This window comes from Canis lupus, chromosome 22 (genome assembly GCF_011100685.1).
Source record: "Canis lupus familiaris isolate Mischka breed German Shepherd chromosome 22, alternate assembly UU_Cfam_GSD_1.0, whole genome shotgun sequence".
In the NCBI taxonomy this organism is placed as follows: Eukaryota; Metazoa; Chordata; class Mammalia; order Carnivora; family Canidae; genus Canis; species Canis lupus.
Window position 1 is genome coordinate 61,060,565 of NC_049243.1, and position 24,647 is coordinate 61,085,211.

The window sequence follows — 24,647 nt, forward strand, 5'->3', positions numbered from 1 at the left end:
GCCCCAGGGAAAGCACCAGGGCGTTTTTGAGCACACCTTGCTATCCAAACACAGGTATCAGATGCCCCCCTCCTTGCCAGCCCCTCCTCCCAGGACGTCCTTGGCCATGTCCTTATCTGTTCTGATACGACCAAGGAGAACGACTGTGGTGCAGGAGGAGGAGTTCTTCAGCTCCAGAGGAGAGATGGGAGCAGTGCAGGATGAACAAGGACAGGTCTGGGTCCGACCCTGGCATGGTGCCTGAGGTTGTCCTGGTCTGAGTCAATGGGGGTGGTGACCCAGGGGGCTCCTGTCACTCATGCCTGCAGGTTATCACTTGCTGGAGAATACATCTGACAGCGAAGATGAGGCTAGTGTGCAAAGGGTCAGAGGCTCTGTTCTAGACGAGAGGGTTCAGAAGGTTCCCGTCTTAACCTCCCTGGTCACTCCTGTTGCTTAGTATAGGTGATGAGGCTCATGTTGTTGGGGTGGTGCTGGGGTCCTTTAGGATTACTTTGTGTCCATGGAGGAAATGGAGGTCACAGCCATACCATCTAGAGGTACCTTCTAATATTTAATGCACACCAGTCCTTGGCATCTTGTTGAAATGCATTTCTGACTCAGTGGGGACCCACTGGACCCAGGGGCTCCTGGTGAGCTGTGTAGGTGGCTTTAGGACTATAGCAATGTCCAGGCAGGGGACACTTGGCCTGACAGCACATCCGAATCAGCTGGGTTGCCTTGGATACTTCTGACAGCTATTCCACCACCGTCAAGTTACTCAGCGAGCCGACCTGCCAGGTGGCTGGAGTACCCAGACTCCTGCAAGTCCCCCAATTAGCTAGATGTGCCACAGAAGTCTTTTCACAGGTATCTAAGTCAGAGCCTGATCAAAATAGTGAGTGTTATGCACAAAGACCTAGAATTTCATTTCTTGTCACATCTAGTTTTTCCCTCTGGAGGACCTATGTAGCCAAATCTGAAGGTTTCTTGGGGAAGAAGAATAATGAAAAATGCTCTTCTAGTTCTGCCTTATTTTCTTCAGGATGATTTAGAGTTTGTTAGCAAAATGGGCACCCTAAGATTCAGATGGAATAGCACCATTTTAGCTTGGACTTTTTAATGGACCAGTTCTGTGTGTTTTCCATAATACTGTTTTCATGCACAATTTTGTAATTTTAGGTCAATAAGATGCAGAGTGGCATTAGGCTGCGGTCTCATTGCTCACAGTCTGTGGGCCTTGGACCCCAATTCCTGGGGCCTAAAGATGCAGCACAGCAAATGTTACCTGCAGAGTAAATGCCACGCTCGTCTGGAAAGTATATTATAGACATGCCCTTGAAATGAATAAGATATGAATTCATTGTAGAAGTCACTGAATGAAATCTTCCACATTTAGTGGAAGCATGTGGTGAACTGAGCACACGTTATCAAAATGACCTCTGGACGTGTGCCTTGGGGAGGAGAGGCAGGGAGAGGGCAGCCTCCTGAACAGGTGCTCTGAGAGTGCAGGACCCATGCCCCATAAAGAGCAGGCTCCAGGCAGTGCGGGGAGCCCAGACTTCTCCAGCCAGCAGTAGTGAGCTGGGGCCCTCCTCCTGCTGCTGGAACAGAGCCAGCTAAAACCAAAGGAGTATTAAGTAAAAGTCCAGGTTTCAGCTGACAATCACGCATCAGACCAAGAACCAAGAAGATTTCAAAATGAATTAAGACAATCAATAGATGCTGATATCAAGGTGACAGGGATGTTTGAATCAGATTTTTAGGCCGTTATGATAAAGATGCTTGAGTGAGCAATCATTAACGTGCTTGAAACAAATGAAAAAAGTCTCAACAAAGAAAGTTTAAGGAAAGAATTAGAAGATATGAACAAGAACCGATGGAAATTTTATTATTTCCATCGGTTTAAATAAAATATTTAAATATTTTATTTTTTTTCATGAGAGACAAAGAGAGAGGCAGAGACATAGGCAGAGGGAGAAGCAGGGTCCGTACAGGGAGCCCAATGTGGGACTCGATCCAGGCACTCCGGAATCAAGCCTTGGGCCAAAGGCAGATGCTCAACCACTGAGGCACCCAGGCCTCGAACCAATGGAAATTTTAGATTCAAAAATTATAATGAGAATGAAAAGCTCAGCAAATGGGCTAAACTGCATAAGAGAGGGGGACAGAGGAAAGAATCAGTGACATGGAAGAAAAAATAATAGACACCTGATCTGAACAATAGGAAGTAGATTCAGAAAAAAATGTACAGTGCCTCGGGCCTGGAGGACTGTAATGAAGTGTGACATCTCTGTTGTCAGAATTTTGGAAAGACAGAAGAATGAAGGCAGGACTAGAAACTCCCTAAACTTGGCAAAAGACATTAACCTGAAAGTTCAGAAAATGGATTAAAACCCAAGCAGGGTAACTCTTCCAAAATCCAAGCTGCATCATCATTAAACTTCTGAAAACTGAAAGCATACACACACCTAAATCTAGAAAGAGCCAGAGAAAAGCCATTTGATTTACAGATTACTCATCAGAAACCAGAGATCAGAAAGAAGCTACAGAATATATGTAAATGCTGAATGAAGAGAATTGTCACCCAGATCCTGAATCCAGTGCAAATATCCTTTTGGTCTGAAGGAGGTCCCAGCACTATGAAATGAAGGAAAAGGAAAGGAGGCTAATTTGTCACCAGTAGACTTATCCTAGAAGGATGGTGAAGGAAGTTCTCAAAACAGAATGTTGAAAGAAGGAATATGGTGAGCAAAATATGGGTAAATACTGAGCTTTACTTCTCTTGAATTTTCTAAATTATGTTTGATGGTTGAAACAAAGACCATAATATTGCCTGATATGCTAAACGTATGTAGATGAAGTAATGTTAATTATATGTAAACAGGAAAGGATAAAAGGAGGTGATATTGCTGCGCTTAACTTGAACTGATAAAATGACAGCAATAAGGGGCGCCGCGGTGGCTCAGTCGGTTGAGTCTGACTCCTGGTTTCACCTGAAGTCATGGCCTCATGAACCCCATGTAGAGCTCAGTGCCTCATGGGGACTCTGCCTGATGAGTCTCTCCCTCTACCTCTCTCCCCCTCCACATGCTTTCTCTCTCGCAAATAAATAAATCTTTAAAAAGATGATAGCAACAGAATGTAATAGGTTATGTGTATATGATACCAGTAACAACCAGTAACAATCTGCATAAAGAGATGCACCTAAAAATACTATAGAGAAATCAAAATTGAATTCTAAAAAAGTTCAAGTAACCCACAGGAAAAATAGAAAAAAAAAACAGATGAAAAATAGAAAAATGGCAGACTTGAGCAACAATTACTGTGAGTGCTATAAGTACACCAATAAAAAAACTGACAGGCTATAGTTGGCTAATGTTTCCAAACCTATCTACAAGAAACGCATCTCAAATAGAATGATATAGGTAGGTTGACTGGGAAAGAATGGGGGAAAGATACATCATGCAGATACTAATCAATGAAGTGTGTGGTTATATTAGTATCATACGGACTTCAGAGCAGAGAAAGTTACAAGAGAAAGACATTGCATGATGATAAAGGGTCAATCCACCAAGAAGATAAAGCGATCCTAAATGTGTGTGCACCAAACAACAGCTTCAAAATATATGACGTAGACAAATACAACTGAAAGTAGAAATAGGCAAATCCACAATTTTAGTCACAGGATTCATCGCTTCTTTCTCAACAATTGATAGAACAGCTAAATGGAAAATCGGCGTGGATAGAGAAGAACTCAACAATATTGTCAACCAACAGGATGCCATTGACATTTGTAGAACACCTCATCCGCACACAGCAGAATACAACTTCTTTTTAAGTGACCCAGGAACATAAACCTGGGACCATATCCTGGGCCATAAAATAAAGCTCAGCAAATTTAAGAGAGTTGAGATCATGCAGAGTATATTCTCCAGCCATGATACAACCAAACTAGAAACTAAAAAACCAGAAAGATAAAATCTCCAAACATGAAAATGAAGCAATATGCTTAAAAGTAATTCATGAATCAAAAGGAAGTCTTGAGGGAAATTAGAAAATACGTAGGGCTGGTGAGAAATCTATGAAATCAAAATTCGTGGGACGTCACTAAAACTGTTTATAGTTCTGAGTGCATGCAGTCAAAAATAGAGTCTCAATAATCTGAATTCCCACTTGGAAAACTTAGGAAAAGGAGGGGGGAGCAAGTGGAAAGGAGAAATAGGAGAACAGAAATCATGAAATTAACAACAGAAAAGCAAAAGGGAAAATCAGTGAAAGAATTGGTTCTTTGAAAAGTCAATAAAATTGGCAAACGTATAGCAAGAGAAAGACACACATAGCAAATCAAAAATGGAAGATCACTACAGACCCTTTGGACATTAAAAAAAAATAACACACGGCTTCATACACATAAACTCAGCAACTTAGATGAAATTGGCCTCTTCCTCAAAAAAACACGATTTGTCTAATTTGAAATAGGTCATTTAAATAGCCCTATAACTTAAGGAAATCGAATTTGTAATTTAAAATCCACCACCACCACCCCTCCTCCCGCAAAATAAAACAACTCTCCAGGCCCCAATGGCTTCACTGGAGAATCGTACAAAACATGTAGTAAAGTAGCACAGATTGTGTGGTGTGTCCTTTGGAAAATAGAAGGGAACTTCCCCAAATGATTTATGAAACCAGCACACCCTTCACCAGAACCAGACAAAGAGCATAAACACAGGCAACAAACACTACAGACCAAAACCCTGTCAAACAGACAAAATCCTTAACCACACATCGGCAAATGAATCCAACAATAGCACTAATTAGCTGTTAATGCTGATGTTTAATAGCATTAAACAGGGCACCTGAGTGATGCAGTCAGTTGGGCATCCAACCCTTGGTTTCGGCTCAGGTCATGGGATGGAGCCCCGTGTTGGGCTCCGCAATCATCGGGGAGTCTGCTGAGAACCTCTCTCCACCTCTGTCATCTTCTGTCCCTTGTGTGCCCACTCACTCTCAAATAAATGACTTTTTTTTTTTTTAAAGCATTAAAAGACTGAGAAGGATGTGTTCTAGAGATGCAGAGCTGGTTCGATATTTAGAAATCAGTGTAATGCTCTAACAAGCTGAAGAAGGAAAACCATGCAATCATATCAGCCGATACATAAAAAGCACTTGACAAAATTCGAGATTCATTTATGATAAAAGTTCTCAGCAGGCTGGGAATAGACAGAAACTTAACCTGATGAAAAGCGTTGACAGGATCTCTAGTGCCAGCCAGCATCCTATCCAGTGGCGAAGGACTGCATGTGTCTACCCGACGACGCGGTACATGGACTTCTGCCCTCGCCACAGATGACCCTTGTGCTGCACTGGCCAGCTGGTGGAATAAGCAAGAAAAGAAAAGACACACAGACTAGAAAGGAAGAAACAAAACTCCCTATTTTCGGTTGACAGGATTGTACACGTAGACAATGCCAAAGACTGCAAAAAAAATCTCGAATAAGTGAGTTCAGCAAGGCAGAGGATACAAAATGATGCCCCCAAGTCAACGATTGCATTTACTAGCAACGAACACATGGATAACAAAATTAAAAACACGATACCATTGCTAGTTGCTCAAAACAAAGAGAATGTTTAGGTATTAGTCCAACAGAACACGTTAGGACTCGTGTGCTGAAAGCCACATGTTGGTGAGGGCGGTGGTGGAGCATCTGGGACATGAAGACGGTATGTTCATCGGTGGGAAGACTCAGCACACCAAAGACTGATAGACAGGGGTAACTCCTGGCAAGATCCAGCAAGATGTTTCTGTGTCGATACAGACTTTTGTAAAATTCATATAGAAAGTGGAATATTTTCTTCTGTATTTTGAATAGTTTTTAAAAAATGGGTTCTGAAAAATATTTTTGAAAAAGAACTGTAAAGTTGACGACTTAGGCTTGTTACCTGTTATATGTGTGGTGTACGGTGATGGGGATGAGGTGGTGGTGGTAGAGGGACCAGGGACTGAGCCGGTGGGGCTGCAGACTGCCCCAGGGTGCCTGCTGCGTCCCCGGGCAGCTCAGGAGAGATGCACCGCGCAGCCTGGGCTGCTGAAGCAGAATCTTGATTTCAGCAAGATCCTCGGCCGTTGGGTGTGCCTGGCACCACCGGGAGGCGCGGACTGAAGGCACGCCGTCAGAAGCGCTGGTAGAGGTGGTGCTGCGACCAACCCCCGCCAGTGTTCACGGTACTTGGGGAGGGGTTAAGGAGGGACTGTGGTTGCGCAGATGCAGGTTGTTCCTTGGCCTCCTCTGCCTTCTGCCCTCACCCACTCATGGAACCTCCATGCCTCCCAGAGGAGGGACACGGGGTGGGCTGGTCCTGCTGGTCTCCTCTGGCTTCTACATTCTTGTTTCCATAACCTCACTTCCTCCCCTCTTCAAACTCTAACCGACCCCCATCACTTCCTTCCCTGCACATTTACAGAGTACCTGCTGCATACTAGACGGACAACACCTTGCCCCTATGAGTCTGACATTTCTGTTGGTCCTGGCATCCCCAGGGGTGTCCCCCAGGGGCGTGCCCCCAGGTGTATCCCCCTAGGTGTGTGCCCCCAGGTATGTCCCTCAGGGATGTACCCCCAGGCGTGTCCCCCTAGGTATGTGCCCCCAGGAATGTCCCTCAGGGATGTGCCCCAGTTGTGTCCCCCAGCTGTGTCCCTCAGAGGTGTGCCCAGTTTTGTCCCCCAGGTGTGTGCCCCAGGTGTGTCCCTCTAGGTGTGTGCCCCCAGGTATGTCCCTCAGGGATGTGCCCCAGGTGTGTCCCCCAGGTGTGTCCCCCAGATATGCCTCCAGGTGTGTCCCTGGCCTCATCATTGCCCTCTCATTCCTGTTTCTCTGTTTGAGGCCTCAGCCCTGGATGTGGCTGGGGGTCTCCTGCTTCTAACTTCACCTGAAGCTTCTCTTGGGTGTTTATGTTTTGCTGGCACAGCTCAGGAGAGGGGAGGGAGCTGATGCGGAGCTGATCCCCCGGCAGGTGCTGAGGTTACCTTAGGTCCTCAGAGCTGGCAGGTGACCCGAGGGCAGGCTCCTGTCAGTGTCAGGCCAGGTCCCCACATACTAACCAGTCCCCCTGCCAGTGGTTTCACTCTTGAATACCCAGTGAGCGGTTCACTGTGGGTTTTTTTTCTCTCTGAATTCCTGATATCAGCTGTTTTTCCTCCTGCTTTCTATCTTCTTAAGACAAAAATGAAATACAGTAGGAAAGCCACAGCCATCTTATATTAAGTTGGGGTTTCTCCCGGGCCCCTCTGCTTTCTGTTTGGCCTCCGGCTCACGCAGGGGAACAAGCAGGTGCGCCACCTGCCAGGGCTGAGGACCCAACAGGGCAGCTTCAGGGAGGTCCATCGGGGTCTGCACTTTGTCCTCAGAGGAAGCAATGGGGAGGATGGGCATCTAATCCGCCTGGAAGCAGCTTAGAGGATTGTCTTTTTCTGGCACCTGCTCTGTGACCCCGGGCTGGGATTTGGCTGGAGCTGTGTCAGCTGGGTTCCCTGGGCTCCCGGCGAGGCCCCCAGTCACTCTTCACCTATTGGGACGCCTGCAGTCTGGGGAGGGCAGGGGGCACAGGCCCCGGACAGTGGGTCAGGCCTCTCGAGCCTAACTCGGCAGGAGGCCAGCACCGGGATGGATTTCGGTTCCCTGGAGACGGTGGTGGCCAACTCAGCCTTCATTGCCGCCCGGGGCAGCTTCGATGGGAGCAGTGGCCCATCTTCTCGGGACAGGAAGTACCTGGCTAAGCTCAAGTTGCCTCCACTGTCCAAGTGTGAGGGCCTCCGGGAGAGCCTGGACCTGGCGTTCCCAAGTGTGTGCTCAGAGCAGCCCATCGGCAAGCGGCTTTTCCAGCAGTTCCTGGGGGCTGATGAGAGGCATGTGCCAGCTCTGGAGCTCTGGAAGGACATCGAGGACTATGACACTGCAGATGACGACCTCCGGCCACAGAAGGCCCGGGCCATCCTGGCTGAGTACCTGGACCCCCAGGCCAAGCTCTTCTGCAGCTTCCTGGATGAGGGGGTAGTGGCCAAGTTCCGGGAAGGGCCCACGGCAAGTGAGGATGGGCTGTTCCAGCCCCTGCTGCAGGCTACCCTGGAGCACCTGAGCCAGGCGCCCTTCCAGGAGTACCTGGGCAGCCTGTACTTCCAGAGGTTCCTGCAGTGGAAGTGGCTGGAGGCCCAGCCTACGGGGGAGGACTGGTTCCTGGACTTCAGGGTCCTGGGGAAAGGTGGTTTCGGGGAGGTGTCTGCCTGCCAGATGAAGGCGACTGGCAAGTTGTATGCGTGTAAGAAGCTCAACAAGAAGAGACTCAAGAAAAGGAAGGGGTACCAGGTGGGCAGCTGACTGTTCACGGTGGTGGGAGGGCCATCGGGCTGTGTCCGGTCCTGCGCGGGGCCCTTTGTGGGCTGGCTCCTCTGACCTTGGGACACCGGGCCCCTCCTACTGGGCAGCCTCCTGATCCTGAGCCAAGGGCCTGGCCCCCGGGGCATAGAGGGGGTGTCCTCAGCTCTGCCACCCTGGCCCAGCACTCTGCACACCACAGGGTTTGCCCTGACCCCTCATCAGAGGCGGCCTTAGAGGTGTTTGTTAGTGTGGGCGGTATTGCATATCCTGCCAGCTGTCATCTTTTTTTTTTTTTTTTAAGATTTATTTTAGAGAACACGTGTGCACGAGTGGGGAAGGTGGGGTAAAGGCAGAGGGAAAGAGAGTCTTAAGCAGACTCTGAGCTGAGTGCAGAGCCCAACGCAGGACTCAGTCCCATGACCCTGACCCTGAGATCATGACCTGAACTGAAACCAAGAGTTGGACACCCAACTGACTGCACCATCCTAGGTGCCCCTCCTGCCAGCCGTCTTGTGTTTTTACCACCATCATGAAATTTGGGAACAAGTGTTGGGGGAGGCTGTTGGCTTCCTGGAGCTCTCTTGGCCCTGGCTTGTCTGTGACGGAGAGCACGCTGGGAGTCCAGCCGCTGGGAGTCCAGCCAGGCCTGGTAGCATCCGCCATGCTTTCTCCGGGCCGGAGTGAACCAAGCACATGGGGTTGCTGCATGGGGTCTGCTCTGCATGGGGTCAGGCTCCGTTGAGGCAGGACAGTGGATGCTGCTGTGTTGTAGGAGCTTGTCTCATCCCATGTGGTCCCTTGTCTTTCCTGCCAATGGAGCACAAATGCAACTTTTGGGGTTAACAGCAGCCACCCAGGGTGCCCACCCCAGGGCTTCTCAGTAGTGCTGTCCCTTTGGGGCTACGGGACAAGCAGGCATCCCTTCCAACTGTCCACGTGTGGTCTGAACCCAGCATCTTCTGTCCGAGGTCGGGGTCCTCACTGAGCCTAATACTCAGCAAGAGCAACCTGACATCTGCTCCGTAGTGTGGATGCAGAGGGCTCCCAGAACACCAGGATCCCTCCTTCCAAAAGGAATTCTACCCTCCTTAACCAAACATAATTTTAAAAAACATGTTAAATGGACATCGTGAGGTTTTAAAATACAGTTGGAAGATGAAGAGATGCTGCTGGGTCCCTGGCTGGCCGCTGCCCAGGGCCTGGAGAGGAGGTTGGGGCCTGGGGTTGCAGTGGGCAAGCTGGCCGGGTGTACCGAAGGCCCGGAAGGAAGGTCAGCACCACACAGGCTGCCATTGCCTGTGCTGGGTCCTCCGGTGTTTTTAAGGCTGGTGGTCTGACTCCTGCCCCTTGCTGGCGAGTCCTCTGTACACCCACACATTTGCACGGCTGGTTGGGGGATGAGTGAGATGTCTGTAGGTTGTTTGCAATTGTGTGGTGCAAGCTCCTTCAAGTGTGTTTGCATCTATTTTCTGGCATGTGGGACTTGGTCTTTTTGGTGACATCCTGCTTAAACCTGATAATATTTCGACATCTTGCTTTTCAGGGTGCTATGGTGGAGAAGAAGATTCTAGCAAAGGTACACAGCAGGTTTATAGTCTCTCTGGCCTATGCATTTGAAACCAAGACTGACCTCTGTCTGGTGATGACCATCATGAATGGAGGCGACATAAGGTAAATGGGGGGGCTGCCCACACGTGTAGAGAATATGGTGACCTGAGGTAAAGCCCTGGGCCCCCATCAACATGCTCCTCCCGTCCCCCAGTGGCTGATACTCTGCAGTCCTATGTGAAATGTGGGACCACGGGCAGATGGCCCGTGGCTCTCTAGCTCCTGGTGGACCTGAGGTTCATGTGACCACATAGGGGTGGAGGCAGCAGGAGCACAGGGTGCCACAGGGCAAGTGCTAACTGGGCAGACAGATGAAAGAAGGCTTGGGTGGAGGGCAGGGGTTGAGGACACTGCTTTGTGACCTGCTCTTGGGGATGACGGCAGAGCTGGAAACGTGACGTGGCCAAGTTCTGGGACCGGCGCTTTGCTGCCAGTGGATGGTGTCTGGATTTGCCGGGCGTCTGAGGACCCAGCCCTGGACTCCGGAGGATGTCAGGCCACTGGCTTTCAGTAGGGAAAGACCCAGGTGCAGCCCAGGCAGTCTGACTGCTCTTGCCTCCATGCACTGGTCTGTAAAACTAGTGTTCTCAGGGCATTATGGAGAGTCTGTTAATATGTGTAAGACACCTGAAAGGGTGTCACATGTCGCAGATGGGGCCATTGCTGTTGGTGTTCTGTGCAAGCCCCTGCCTCCATTCTGCCTGGTGGATTCAGCTTCATTGAAGATATGTCATGTGTATGTTGGCCATGTTTTCCAGGCGGGAATTCTGAGGCCTTGACTAAGGAACGCTTGTGAAGCCACATGGGGAGGAGAGAAGAGACTAGGAGGTTCATGCAACATGACCTAGAGAGCAGAGACTATCATGACACTGTACTGTACTGCATCCTACTACAGGGCATCACATACCCCATACTACACCCCACCATCCTGTACCACACCCTGCTGTCCTGTACTACACCCTGCCATCCTATACTACACCCCACTGTCCTGTACTACTCCCCGCCATCCTATACTACACCCCGCTGTCCTATACTACACCCTGCCATCCTGTACTACACCCCACTGTCCTGTACTACACCCTGTTGTCCTGTACTGCACCCCACTGTCCTGTACTATACCCTGCCGTCCTGTACTGCACCCTGCCGTCCTGTACTACACCCCACCATCCTGTACTACACCCTGTTGTCCTGTATTACACCCTGCCATCCTGTACTACACCCCACTGTCCTGTACTACTCCCTGCCATCCTATACTACACCCTGCCGTCCTGTACTACACCCCACTGTCCTGTACTACTCCCTGCCGTCTTGTACTACACCCCACTGTCCTGTACTACACCCTGTTGTCCTGTACTGCACCCCACTGTCCTGTACTACACCCTGCCATCCTGTACTACACCCCACTGTCCTGTACTACACCCTGCCATCCTGTACTACACCCCACTGTCCTGTACTACACCCTGCCGTCTTGTACTACACCCCCCTGTCCTGTACTATACCCTGCCATCCTGTACTGCACCCTGCCATACTGTACTACACCCCGCCATCCTGTACTACATTCCACTGTCCTCTACTACACCCTGTTGTCCTGTACTACACCCCACTGTCCTCTACTATACCATACATGCTACAGCACACTGTACTGTATTATACCACCCTGTCCTACACTATATTATACTATACTAAACTGTACTATGCCACACCATATTACAGTATACTACAGTATATTGCTACATAGTACTATACTATACCGCACTACACCATACTACTCTATAGTACATTATACTACACCATACCACACTACACAATATTATACACCATACTACACTGTTCCAGACTACACTAATACATTGTACCAGATTATAGTACACTATACCACATTGTACAGTACTATATCATACCATAGTACTGCTCTGTATTATACTCACCATTGTCTACTATCCTACATGTGCTGCACTGTACCCCATCACACCATTCCATCCCATCCCATCCATACTATGATGTACTATGCTATTCTGTATTACACTACACTACACCATACTATGCTACTACCCTATGCTACACTATACTACACTATACTTCTCTATACTAGATTATGCTACACCACACTGCACGACATGATATTACACCATATGACACTCCACTCCCCTCTACTACACCATACCACACTATGCTACGTTATACCGTATTAAACTACTGATACTATACTATGCCACGCTATGCTGCACCATAATACATCATGCTATACTACATTAAATCACACTACACTACATTGCTATGTACTACTACCCTCTACTAGGCTACACCGTGCCGTACCGTACTATACTATGCTATACTATGTTTTGCTACCCTACTGTGTATTACACTGCATTATGCCATTCTACATTACACTGTATTGTATTACACCGTACTGCACTATGCTGCTCTCTACTATACTATGCTGAATCATGCCATACTACTCTATGTTGCTTTATGCTACACCGTACTACACTATCACACTATACTATGCTACATGTACTACACTGTACTATATACCACACCATACTATACTACACTATACTCCATCACACTGTATTATATGATGCCGTGTCATGCTGTACTACATTATACACTTTTGCACTGTGATATGCTGTGCTTGACTCTACCACGCCACATCATACTGCACAATATTACACTGTGCTATTCTATACTATCCTACACAGTGTCACATGCCTTATCTATACTGTACTAAATGTACTGCACTATACTATAATATAAATGTAACATAAAAGCCATTTATCAAAAAAAAAAAGCCATTTATCTTGTCATCATGGCTGATTTGAGGCTTTCTCTCCTGTTCTCTTGGCCTGCCTCTCACTGATTGCTACCTGACATAAATAGTTTGTTTCCTTTTATTTGTTAGATCTTGCTTCTCTGTAGAAAGTAATAGTGGAAAAGATGAGCAGCAAGGTCATAGGAGGAGAGAAGCAGGAAGGAAACCCTACCTACAGCAGGCCCACCCAGGAGTCTGTGCTTGGGCTCGGTGAAATGGCCAACGTGTTTCCATGGACACTGGATTGACTGCTTTTGTTTGAGGGGACTCAGGCTCCCTGCCCCGGGCCCTTCACCATCCTCTGCCCTTCCTCCTTTGGCTGGCAATGGTGAAATGGCTCTGGGGTCCATTTCCTAGCCTGTGCAGACCAGTGTGGGTGAGGGGGGGAGAGCAGTGAGCTCTTATGCCTTGCTCTTCTCGCAATGGTTGTGGCGACAGGTTTGTGAGGACACAAACACCAGCTGCCAGGGCCTCTTGGCACTGCTGCAGGCTCTTCTGGCTGATGCTGGGGCCCCACAGTGACCAGACACTTCGCTGACAGCATGGGATTCTGAGGTTCTCACTGTTTTGGGAGATTTTACTTCCTTAGAAACTGTGGGCATCCCACTTGTTGTCCCAGAGAGTCATGGGCCTCTGTGTGGTCTGACCCAGGTACCACATCTACAATGTGAATGAGGAGAGCCCTGGCTTCCAGGAGCCACGTGCTATCTTCTACACAGCCCAGATCATCAGTGGCCTGGAGCACCTGCATCAGAGGGGCATTGTCTACCGAGACCTCAAGCCTGAGAACGTACTTCTGGATGATGACGGTGAGGCAGCCTCCCCTCCTGGCATTTTCCTGCCCAGCCTCCCCTCACCAGGCTCTCCTCCCTGGCCCAACGGATCATCCATAAGAGGATAGACTGGTCACACTTTGTGCCTTTTATGGGATTCTCATTAGATGGTAAATAGAGATCTCGGTTTGCTTTATGTCCTTTTAGATACCCTCCCTTTGTGTCTTTAAGTCACACAAATGTGGGGCATTCTTGAAATGGGATTTGGGTGGATTGTGCCCCCAATCACAGTGACAGGTGCTGTCCTCTGTTGGGGACAGGGTGGGAGGTGCAGAGGCCTCGGGGCCCTTGGGTGGGCATGTGCTGTGAGTGCCTGCCCGTGGGCACAGGCGTGCCCTTGTGTGCAAGTGTGTGCATGTGTGCAGAGGCTGCACTTGGCTCCTGCAGGTGCTGGGAATCAAAGTGCCCTAGTTCTGTGGAGCCGTGTGTGACCTCAGCCCATGTTTGCTTTCAGGCAATATCCGAATTTCTGACCTTGGGCTGGCTGTGGAGCTGAAGGACGGGCAGACCAAGACCAAGGGCTATGCAGGGACCCCAGGTTAGTGCCCGAGGTCAAGCATGGGGCCGCCTCTTTTCTGGGGGTGGGGTGGGCGTGAGGCCCTGGGGAACTTTGGGTATCCCCACCCCTCATAGCAAATAGTGAAACCACTGGCTCTGGCCAGGGCGTATGCCCGGCAGGTTGTAGCTGCTGGAGGGGCGGCAGTTCTGGCCACAGCCTCTGTGATGCAGCTTCTGCATCAGTGGCTTCCTGGACATTAGCAGAGTGCATTTGTCTTGAGTGCTCAGCCCTGTTGGTCAGAGCCCTAAGGGTCTGCACTACATTGGTCACCAGCCTGCCCTCAAGAGAATAAGACCCCCACTGAGGTGGGCAGACTGGGAGAGCCACCTGGGGTAGCCCCCCTCCATGTGGCCAGGGTCTTTGCAGTCCAAGGGAACCCAGGGTGGAGTGTGAGGCTTGGAGGGGGCTTCTCTTGTCCAGAATGTGTGCATGTGTGTGCACACGTGTCCGTGTGTATGTACGTATGCACACATGCATCTGTGGCTGCATGCAGGCGTGTCCATATGTGTATGTGCACGTGTGTCAACATGCACACACATGTCTGCGTGCATGTGCACACATGTGTCCATGTGTATGTGTGCATGCACACACAACACATCCTGCTGCTCCCCCACACCTCTACTCCCCTCAGTGGGGGGGAAGCAGGGCCTTCAAGTTGGGGTGGGCGCAGCAGGCAGCCCAGGGGCAGGGGGACTCAGTGCCATGTTGCGGCCCCTACACCTGTGCCCGCCGCACGTGGGGTCAATGCCCTGCCCTTCCATGTTCCAGAAGGTCCAGGGATGCCCAGCAAATCCTTTCCTGGTTTAATGTGACTTTGGGGGAAATGCTGCCACTGAGATTGGGGCCACTTGGACTGTGTCCCTGAATCCTCCTGTCCTGTGCTCTGGGCCCCTTTGGGGTTGTCCCTGTCATGGAGGGTCTGTCCTCATCTGAGGCTTCATTTAGGGAAGGTCCTATCTTGAGTTTTCCAGATCTTTGGCCTTAGTCTATGACCTTCCAGCCCTGTGTGCGATCATGTGAGCAGAAACACTCTCCACATATTTTAGGGTGATTCCAATCATTAGGAGAAAGCCCCAGAGCATAAGGCACCACAAGCTGGATTCCAAGTAGTCTGATTTGAGCAACACCCGCCCCCGGTGGCACAGCATGCGAGGGCTCTGCCGGCCACCAGAGGGCCCCCTGGCTTTGCCATGGCTGCTGCCTTTCTCTGAGTTGAGGACGCATCTTTTGAGCATTTGGGGTCAGGTGCAGGGTGTGACCTCCAAAGAGGTGCAGCAGATGGGGAGGCAGGTGTAGGTTGGGCTGCAGCCTACTGTGTGCCTCTCCCTGGCCTCTCTGTGCCCTGCCTGCTGGAGCCCCTGGAGCCAAGCCTCTGCACGCAGTCATCGAGCTGTGACCCAGGCACAGAGGACATGTGGGCGTGCCCTCCGAACCCACAGGGTTTCCAGCCCAGACACAGGGCTGAGTCAACGTGAGGAGGAATTAATAACTAGACTGAGTAGTGTTCACTCACTTACTTACTCGCTTGCTTACCTGCTCACTCACTCACTCACTCACTTACCCACCTGCTCACTCACCTGCTCGCTCACTCACCCACTCACTCACTTACTCACCCATCTGCTCCTTCAGGTGACAGATGTTTTCTGTTACTTTGTCCCAGATGCCATGTAGGTCCTTGAGATAGAAAATGATGTGTCAACCTGGACTGAGCTGGGAAGCAGACTAGAGGCCACCCACCCCTGGGATATTTGCTACAGAAATTGGTCCCCTCCCTTTGGCCTGGTGAGGCTTTCTCCCAGGCCCTGTTTTAATCTGAAAGTGGTGGTCTGTTAAACATGTCTTTCTCACAGCATCTGAGCCATCTGGATAGTTCCTGAGAAGCGGACCCACAAAGGGGAGATGGGCTGTCAGGGCCGGAAGGGCCTATGGAGTTTGACTCCTGTAGCCTCTTTGGGAAGAAGTGAGTCTGTGGTCACCTCAGCTTGGCTGCTGTTGCCAAGCACATCCCCTCTTAGAGACTGGCTCTGAACTTGGTATATTGAGGGCCAGGCAGTACCAGAAATCAACAGACACATTAGCATTGCTTACCTTGGAATGTCTGAAGCCGTTGGGCACAGAAGCCCCGTCCCAACCCATAGCACCTGCCCCTGGTCCCCAGGGAATGGACTGCCCGCCCCTCCTATGTGCTGGCTGGCTTCCGTACAGTGGCAGTTTAGGGAGGTCTAGAGCTTGCTTTCAGGGAGCCCCCTCTTCCAAGATGCAGGGCTCCCCACATGGCCCCAGCTCCCCTGATGTGGCACAGACCTGGCATGAGTGCCTATGGGGCAGTGATGGGCATCTGCATTGCTTTTTGGACTGTTTTGCTTAAATTTGTCTGCTGGGCCCTTTTGGGAAGGAGCTGGTAGCACCTGTCTCTGACCATATCCCCCAGCACCTGTCTCTGACCATACCCCCCTAGCACCTGTCTCTGACATGTGCTACATGGCACCACAGGTCACAGTTGCTCTGTGTGGTGAGCAAGGACTGTCTGTCTGGTTGTGTGCCCGGGGTGCCACGGGGGAGATGGGGCTTCACTGCTTATGTGGCGAGCAGTGGTTCTCAACCAGGGGCAGCTCTGCCAGAGGAGATGCTCAGCAGTGTCTGGAGACAGTTTTGGGCATGACAGCTGGGGGTTCTAACTCTCGGTGTGGCCAGGGGTGCTGCTCACCACCTCACAGTATATGGGCAGCAGCACAGGAGGGGTAGGACGGGAAGTCCGTAGTCGTGTGCAGGGCAGTGTCAGTTGTGCACCTGCCAGGGCAGGGAGTGCTCACCACCGTGCGCTGTGTCTTGCCCGGCAGGCTTCATGGCCCCTGAGCTCTTGCGTGGTGAGGAGTATGACTTTTCCGTGGATTACTTTGCTCTGGGGGTCACACTGTATGAGATGATCGCAGCCAGAGGACCCTTCCGTGCCCGAGGAGAGAAGGTAGGAGGTCTCTCGGGATGTGTCCCATAGTCACCCCATGACCACCATCCTTAGGGGGCAGCTGGCCCTTCCTGAGTGCTAGGCTTCTTGTGGCAAGTCCTTTCTGGGCAGGAGAGGAGACATGGTGGCCTCATCTATTCATATCAGGGAGCGCCCCATGCTAAGATGTGTTTCAGGACCAGCCATGCCTGGGCCTCCCCAAACCTCCGCTGAGAGCAGCGCTTGGCACCCCCAGGCCAAGCCGGTCCTGGGAGGAAAGGGGTGCAGGCTTGCCCCCTTCGTGCCTCTGCTGCAGACAGCAAGTTCCCCGTCACCCGCGTGTTGAGAACCTGCTCTGACACGGATGGCAGCCTTTCTGAATAGGGGGCAGCAGGCATGGGCTTGCTTTGCCTAACCCCTGACCCCCACCATGCCCATCCCCTGCACCATGTGCCCAGAGTCGGGCTCACCTCAGAGACCACTTGGGTCCAGCTCAGACCACCATAATGAAGCGATGAACCTCTCGGTTTCCTGGTCGACGTAAAAGTTGTGTTTACAGCATGCCGTAGTCTGCATAGCGAGCAGTGGCTTCACGTCCAAGGAACGGTCCATGTGCCTTAGTTAGCAGCTTCTTTAGAGCTGACCGTCCTCAGGGTTCTCGGTGAGCTGTGATCACTGACCATGGATCACCGTAACAGCTGTAATGATAATGAACACATTCGAGGTCTTGTGAGGAGCACCACGTGACAGAAACATAAAGTGAGCATGTGCTGTTGGAAAAATGGTGCCAACAGACTCATGTGCTGCCACGTTGCCGCAAACCTGCCATTTGTAAAAAGCAGATTTCTCAAGCACAGTGAGAAGAGGGGTGCCCATAGGTGGTATCTGGGGACCTCACCACCTGCTCAAAGCTGAGGGAGCAAAGCCAGCCTCTTCTCATGGGTCAGGTGTGGGTGGGCTTGAGGCTTGGTGGCTGCGGTCAGCCAGGTGGACAGGAACCAGGGTGAGGGGCACCTCCGGGGCAGCTGTGGCAAACAGCAGTGTTTAGACATGCCTGGAGGTCACGTCCCTCTCACTTCACTGTGTGGGGTCCTCTCCTAGCGTGTCCATCCCCAGGCCCACTCTGGCCCTGAGACACGTGTGGAAATAAGCCACGTGCAGTCTCCTGAGAGTGGTGTCTCTGCCGCTCACCCACGGGGCTGCTTGGGGTCTCTGCACATCAGCCTGAACTCGACTAACCCGTTTGCTCTCCTGACATCCACTTGGAAGAGCAAGGCAAGGCAAAGCCATGTGTGGTCTGTGCATGGGGGCCTGGCCTCTGGCGGGGGAGACCCCACGGCCCCGAGCAGAACCCCGGTTTCCCGATGGGCTCGGACAGAACAAGCGTGGTGGGCCCGCACAGCTCCTTGTCTCAAGTGTCAGACTCGTGTGGCGAAGGAAAGAAACATCCCAGAAGGGTAGCTGTGGGCGAGCCTGGGTCCGTGACGTTTTTGGAGACACAGATCTAATCCGTGGCAAAAGCAGATGGCCTGTGTTTGCCCGAGCTGGGTGGAGACAGGCCGCCGAGGCACAGGGCGATCTGGGGTCGTAGTGGGGCCTCCGACTGGCTGTGCAGGCCCTTTCCCTGGTTGCTGGGAATGGGGGTCTGTGGCAAAGCAGACCCAGAACCAGGCAGCACCGGCTGGCCCTGCTTCCACCCAGTCTCCTGTTTCCTGTTCCCTCCAGGGGGTGAGGGACAGTTACGTAAGTGTGCCCGTAGCTCCCTGGGCACCACAGCTGCCTCGACCAGCACTGCGGGGGCCTGTCCTCTGGCTGGAGGTCCTGAGCCCTTTGCGTGGTCATGTGCGCATGTGTCTTCCTGGGAGGCACGCTGGCCCAGCCGTACACGGACTCCATGGACTCTGCGGGCTCCGTGTGATGTGGTGTATCCTGCCGTGCAGGTAGAGAACAAGGAGCTGAAGCAGCGGGTCCTCTCGGAGGCCATCAAGTACCCAGACAAGTTCAGCCAGGTCAGCAAGGACTTCTGTGAGGCACTGCTGGAGAAGGACCCCGAGAAGCGCCTGGGGTTCAGAGACGGGACGTGTGATGGGCTCCGCGCCAGCCCCCTCTTCAAGGACATCAACTGGAGGCAGCTCGAGGCTGGTACTGTCTCCTCGTCTTTGGATCTGCGGGGTCGAGGGTGGGCTGTTGGGGGGGTCCGTGCTTGCCTGGCCTGCTGTTGGCAGGTCCTGAGATTAGTGGCGATGCTGCAGAGCCTCGCCCAGCCACCCTCCTGCCCCGATGACTGCCCGCCCCCCAGCCCTGTCACTCCACGACCCAGACCTGGGGGTTAGCGCACAGGCTTCTCAGGCTGGTAGAGGTTGGACGGGATGCGTGGGGCACATGCTGCTCTGGGAACCGAAGGCCCAGGCCTCTGTGTCAATTCCTACACCCTGCACTTTTGAGGAGCCGTACCCGGGAGAGTGCGGGATTCCTCAAGCTGTCTGCTTGGTACAAACTCATTCATTCAACAGTATGTGTTGTCAGGTGTCAGGTGTCAGGTGTCAGGTGTCAGGTGCACATGTGTGGACGCAGCCTTACCACAGAGCCTGTAGGAGGCGTGTGAATACGGGACTCCACGCGGGAGCCCTGAGCATCAGATACCCCAGGACAGAGGTTACTTCTGCAGGGAAGGGGCTCTGCCGGGGGAGCTGGTGTGGGGAGGATGGCGGCCGGGAGGCTGGGGCCAGGGGGTGTCTGGCATTCTGTATCTGGAGACTAGGGCGCCGGGGATCTAAGCAGGTTGGAAGAGAAGCAGCTTTGGAAAGAAGATGAGGAGCTAAGTCCCGAGCTGGGTTCAAGGTGTCCCACCTGCCGCTGATGACGCCTCGGGGAGGCCGGTGTGAGACTGCCGGCCAGAGCGTGGTGGGCACCCGGGGAAGCGCGTCCAGCCTGACACTAAGGCCCTGGTGTCCTACTCGTGCCGCTGGGCACTGGGAAGCCTGTCTGGAGCCACCGGGTCACCTTGGGAAGAGTGGCCCTGCTCACTGAGCATGCGGCTGTCTCTTTTCTCTCGTGGTGTCCCGCATCCTGTGCTTTCCCTCTCCTCACAGGGATGCTGACGCCCCCCTTTGTACCAGACTCACGGACCGTCTATGCCAAGAACATCCAGGACGTGGGCGCCTTCTCCACGGTCAAGGGTGTCGTCTTTGACAAAGCCGACACAGAATTCTTCCAGGAGTTCGCGACGGGCAACTGCTCCATCCCCTGGCAGGAGGAGATGATCGAGACGGGCGTGTTCGCGGAGCTGAATGTGTGGCGCGCTGATGGGCAGATGCCTGATGACATGAAGGGGATCGCCGTGGAGGAGGCAGCCCCAGCGTCCAAGTCAGGGATGTGTCTGGTTTCCTAAACGTGCAGAAAGAGGTTGCTCTGCAGCCCACAGGGGCGAGGATGCCTTTGTGAGCCGCTGGGCGCCCGCAGAGCTATCGGGGAGAGGCCAGAGTGCAGAGTCCTGTGCCGCTGAGGAGCCCAGCCCATAAATAGTCCACTTCCTTTCCCCCATTTCACTCAGAAAGATGCCATGGTGGTTCCCACGTGGAATATGCCAGAATGCACGACTCAAGCTCTCATGTTGGGCCGCTGGGGCGGGGGGCTGTTCACATCGGTGGATGCTCCGTTTGTTTCCCGGCACCGTCACTGTGATGTCCCAGAGCCCTGCCGTCTGGGGGATGCCTTCTCCCACTTGGCTCAGGGGTTGGCAGACCACGGCCGGTGGCTCCTGCGCACTAGCAGAGGGGCCTGGGCTGTGCCTGGCTTCTGCCCCCACCTCCCATGCTGGCTGGCTGCTGCCAGGGCCTGCACTGGTCACCCACTGCCCACTGGTGGTGCTGGCACCTGTTGGGTGCTGAGTGGTGCCGGCTCCTGGCTTGCCCTGACCAGGCTGGGCCCAGGTGTCCCAGAGGAGGGGCTGAGGGTGGCTTCTCTCTGTCCTGAGAACATCTCCAGCTGGTGGCACCCAGGCCCAAAGCTGCCCACCCCCTGGGCAGACAGATGTGCAGGAATCTTCTCTTTCCAACCCAAGCACTTGCTCACCACCCCACTCTGCCTCCTGGCACAGCCCTTTGTCCAGCTACGGTGGGCTGGGGGCAGCCTCTCTGTGTCCCCAGAGGCAGCAGCACCTACGGGGTGCCCTCCCTTGGCCTCTGGCCACCCGGCATCATCGGCACTGGCCCCTGTGTTTCCTTTAACCCCACGGTCCCTTGTGCTGTATGTGTCCTGATGGGGAGAACATGGTTCCTGTGGTAGCGGCCTCCTGGACTGAGATGTGGTGGCGTCAACCTGGGAGTCCCATACTGCACACAGGGCTCGGGTGGGGTGGAACGGTGGTCCAAGGCCTGTGGAGTACTTTCAGAAGGGTCTCTGCCTCGACTAGGGAAGAATTTCTGAGTCTCTACAACCTGCACGCCGTGTCACACACTGGACAGGCAGAGAGCCACGTGATGTGGCTGTGAGACGGAGGACTGTGTGTGTGGGGACCATTTGGGAAGAGTGCCCCCAGGAAGATGCCACAGCGTCAAGGAGGGGATGTTGGGACCTGCGAGGGAGTGAGTGCAGGGTCCTCCTACCTGGTTTCAGCATGTGCTCTGGGGTTACCCCCTCCTGTCCCAGCTGCCTTGGAGAGCCAACCCCAAGTCCCAGGGTGTCCCCACCCTCAGGCCGTCAACCCCAAGTGTATGGGGGGGTCTCCACCCTCAGATTGCAGCATTCAGTGTTGGGGCACCCCCGCCCTCAGGCCGTCGACCCCGAGTGTTGGGGCGCCCCCACCCTCAGGCCGTCGACCCCGAGTGTTGGGGGGCCATTGCCAGCAGAAGTCCGTGTGCAGTCCAGGTCCCTCCACCCTCAGGGAACAGTGGGTCCTGCAGCCCACGGGAGAGTCACTGCTCAGGTGCCGGGCCATGCAGGGAGTTGTGTGTGGCACACACAGTTGTCCGGGGTGTAGACACCAGCCAGGTGGTGGAGAGAATCAAACGCTGTGGCTGGAGTCTAGTCTAGCCCTACATCTGAAGCCTCTACCTTGGAAGTGCCCCTGGACCAGAAAGACCCTTCTCTCCTGGCCAAGCATGTAGCCTGCCACCGGCAAAGAGTGGGGCCTGGTGAGGAGTCCAGTGCTTTCTGGTGTGCAGTCCAGAGCTGCCACCTGGTAGGTCTCTGCAGGCAGGCCAGGGCCAGGGCCAGGGCCAGGGCCAACCACTATGCCCATCAAACCTGGGTGTGACTTCCAGGATGGTGCATCATTAAGCAGGTGACGGCCACATATGTCCCATAACTACATTTTGGTGGAAGAAAGACCCATTTCTGGCTTTTCTAAACCATTTAATGTGTTCTAGGTCCCCATGGCCCTGGACTGGGAGTGATTCCAGCAACCATGTGGGTGGAAGCCTGGCTGCCGCCCAGTAGGCCTATTACTGGAGACCCCTCTTGTGGCAGTGACAGCCACCAGTGGGGACCCATCTGCTCGGATGGCCAGATAAAACACAGGGCATGGGTTGCTCTGAATTTCAGATGAGCAGCAGATACTGTTCTTGGAGGGTGTCCCGAATGTTGCACGGCCTGACCCTACACTAATGTCACGGTGTCGTGGGCCGGGTCTGGCCTGCCTGGTGCCGATCATCCTCGTCATGTGTGAGGAAGTGGTTACTGTGCTGAACCAGCAGGCCTGTTGGGCGTGTCTCTTGGCCTGTTCAGGAGGGGCCTTTCCCTGGCCTGTGGAGCTCAGGCTGCCCCAGGCCTACCCCCACTCCCTATCTACACACTCCCTATCCCTGCACACACTTGAATGGTAGTCTCAAGGTGCTTGTGGGAAGATGCCCAGCATGTGGAAATTGCAGCTCTTGCAAGACACTCCCACCCTCCCCCTGAACTCCTGGGGTCTGGGGAGGGGCAGATCAGTGCTTGCGGGTTCCTTCCTGGTCTCAGGGGGTCTCTGCTGTGGGTGGTCTTCCAGGCACAGCTCCCTAACCTGGCACAGTCCAGGGGTCTGGCTGTCCCACACGTATGATGGTCCTCCCCTCCGCTGTGGCTGGAGTCTAGGGGACACGCTGCCCGTCCTGGACTGCAGGGCTGCCCCCGACACAGACTCCTCACTCAGCCTCAGGTGGCCATCAGGGCTTCAGGGCTTTGGTCAGTCTGCTGGCTTGTTTCTGGCTGGGGGACTGCCCGCACCAGGCCTAAGTGGGAAGCCCCTGCACAGGAGCTTTTGTCACTACCCCTACTGTCCTGCGTGCTGCAGCTGCCTAGGGGTCTTCAGAAACTGGCCTCCACACCCCACGGGGGCTGGCCTCAGGCACTCGGGCATCTCTGGCCTGGAATCAGAGCAAGGATCACCTGCGTGGGCGGCGTGTCCAGACGTGCATCGCGCTGGGGCGGCCCCCAGGGTATTTCTCCTCAGGAGGAGGCCGGGCAGCGCAGGGCCCCGGAGATACTGAGATCTAAACAACTCAGAGGGACTTCTTGTTTGTGAAAAACAAAAAAATGCAGTTTCAATTCTTTCTATTCAAGCAGAAAAAGGCAAAAATAAAAGGCAAAACAGAGGACGGATTCTAGATTATGCTATGAATGCTAGTTATATTCTTTCTTTCGAAGTCACACACACACACGTCTATGCACATGCGTATGTGTGCTGACACAGGCCTCTGCAGACACACGCACACACACGATCTGCCTCTGTTCTCATTTCTGTGCAACTATCAGATTATAATAATTGCTTGCCACGCCCGTCTTTGCCAGACTCTGAATTCCAAGCACCTGCATTTGCACACCTCCTCCTGACCCTGTCTGGTGCGTTGTGTGGCTTTACTCGGCTGCTCACAGGAGCTAGAGGTGTTGATAGGCATCGTTCATTCCCTTCTATGGCACACACTTGTTTGAGATGGTGCAGAGGTGGGTGGCACTGTGGCTGCCTTGCACAGAGGCCCCCTGGGGTTTAACGAGGTGGACAGGAGGTCATGCGGAGCGAGCTGCCAGAGACCGGGGCAGTAAGGGTTGCATGTCAGGGAAATGCAGGTGCCGAGTGCTGTATAGACACTGCAGAGAAACATGGGTGCTGTGTCTCATTCCCGTTTGTGCTCCTCTCTCCACCTGCTGCAGGCCCCCTTATGCCTCACTGTGCCCACACCTATGCCAGGTGCTCAGAGAGGCCTGTCCACCTGGGCAAGCAAATGGTTCCTCCATGGCCACGGGTGACCTAGGAGTTAGATTAAACCCTTTCTCTGCTTATCCCTGTGTGAGGCCCTTGGGAGCCCCTGGATGAACAAGGCCTCAGACGTGGGTGTTGGTGGGGTCGTGTGGGCTCCTGGCAGCAGGTCTGGCTGGTCCTCGCTCTTGTAGGTTCCAATGGCAGTGGTGTTGTTGGCGGCTCACTCAGTGTCCCCAGGCCCTTGCAGGCCAGCCCAGAGGGCTGGGAGCATAAGCCACCTTCCTATTTCAGGACAGCACGAAGCGGACTTCGGTTCTGGGCATGGTGGACTCTCGTCCCCCCCTCCCCCAACCTGTGAGG

General features: G+C 53.2%; 1 protein-coding gene across 1 annotated transcript; it reads left to right on the forward strand.

Moving 5' to 3' along the window:
- The first annotated feature begins 7,643 nt into the window (after positions 1-7,643).
- On the forward strand, positions 7,644-23,699 carry GRK1 (G protein-coupled receptor kinase 1). Its single transcript, XM_038570132.1, has 7 exons — positions 7,644-8,342; positions 9,898-10,025; positions 13,426-13,583; positions 14,062-14,145; positions 17,007-17,131; positions 19,051-19,252; positions 20,203-23,699. The coding sequence occupies exons 1-7, from the start codon at positions 7,644-7,646 to the stop codon at positions 20,499-20,501; spliced, it is 1,695 nt and encodes a 564-aa protein (XP_038426060.1). The 3' UTR covers positions 20,502-23,699.
- The last annotated feature ends 948 nt before the right edge of the window (positions 23,700-24,647 follow it).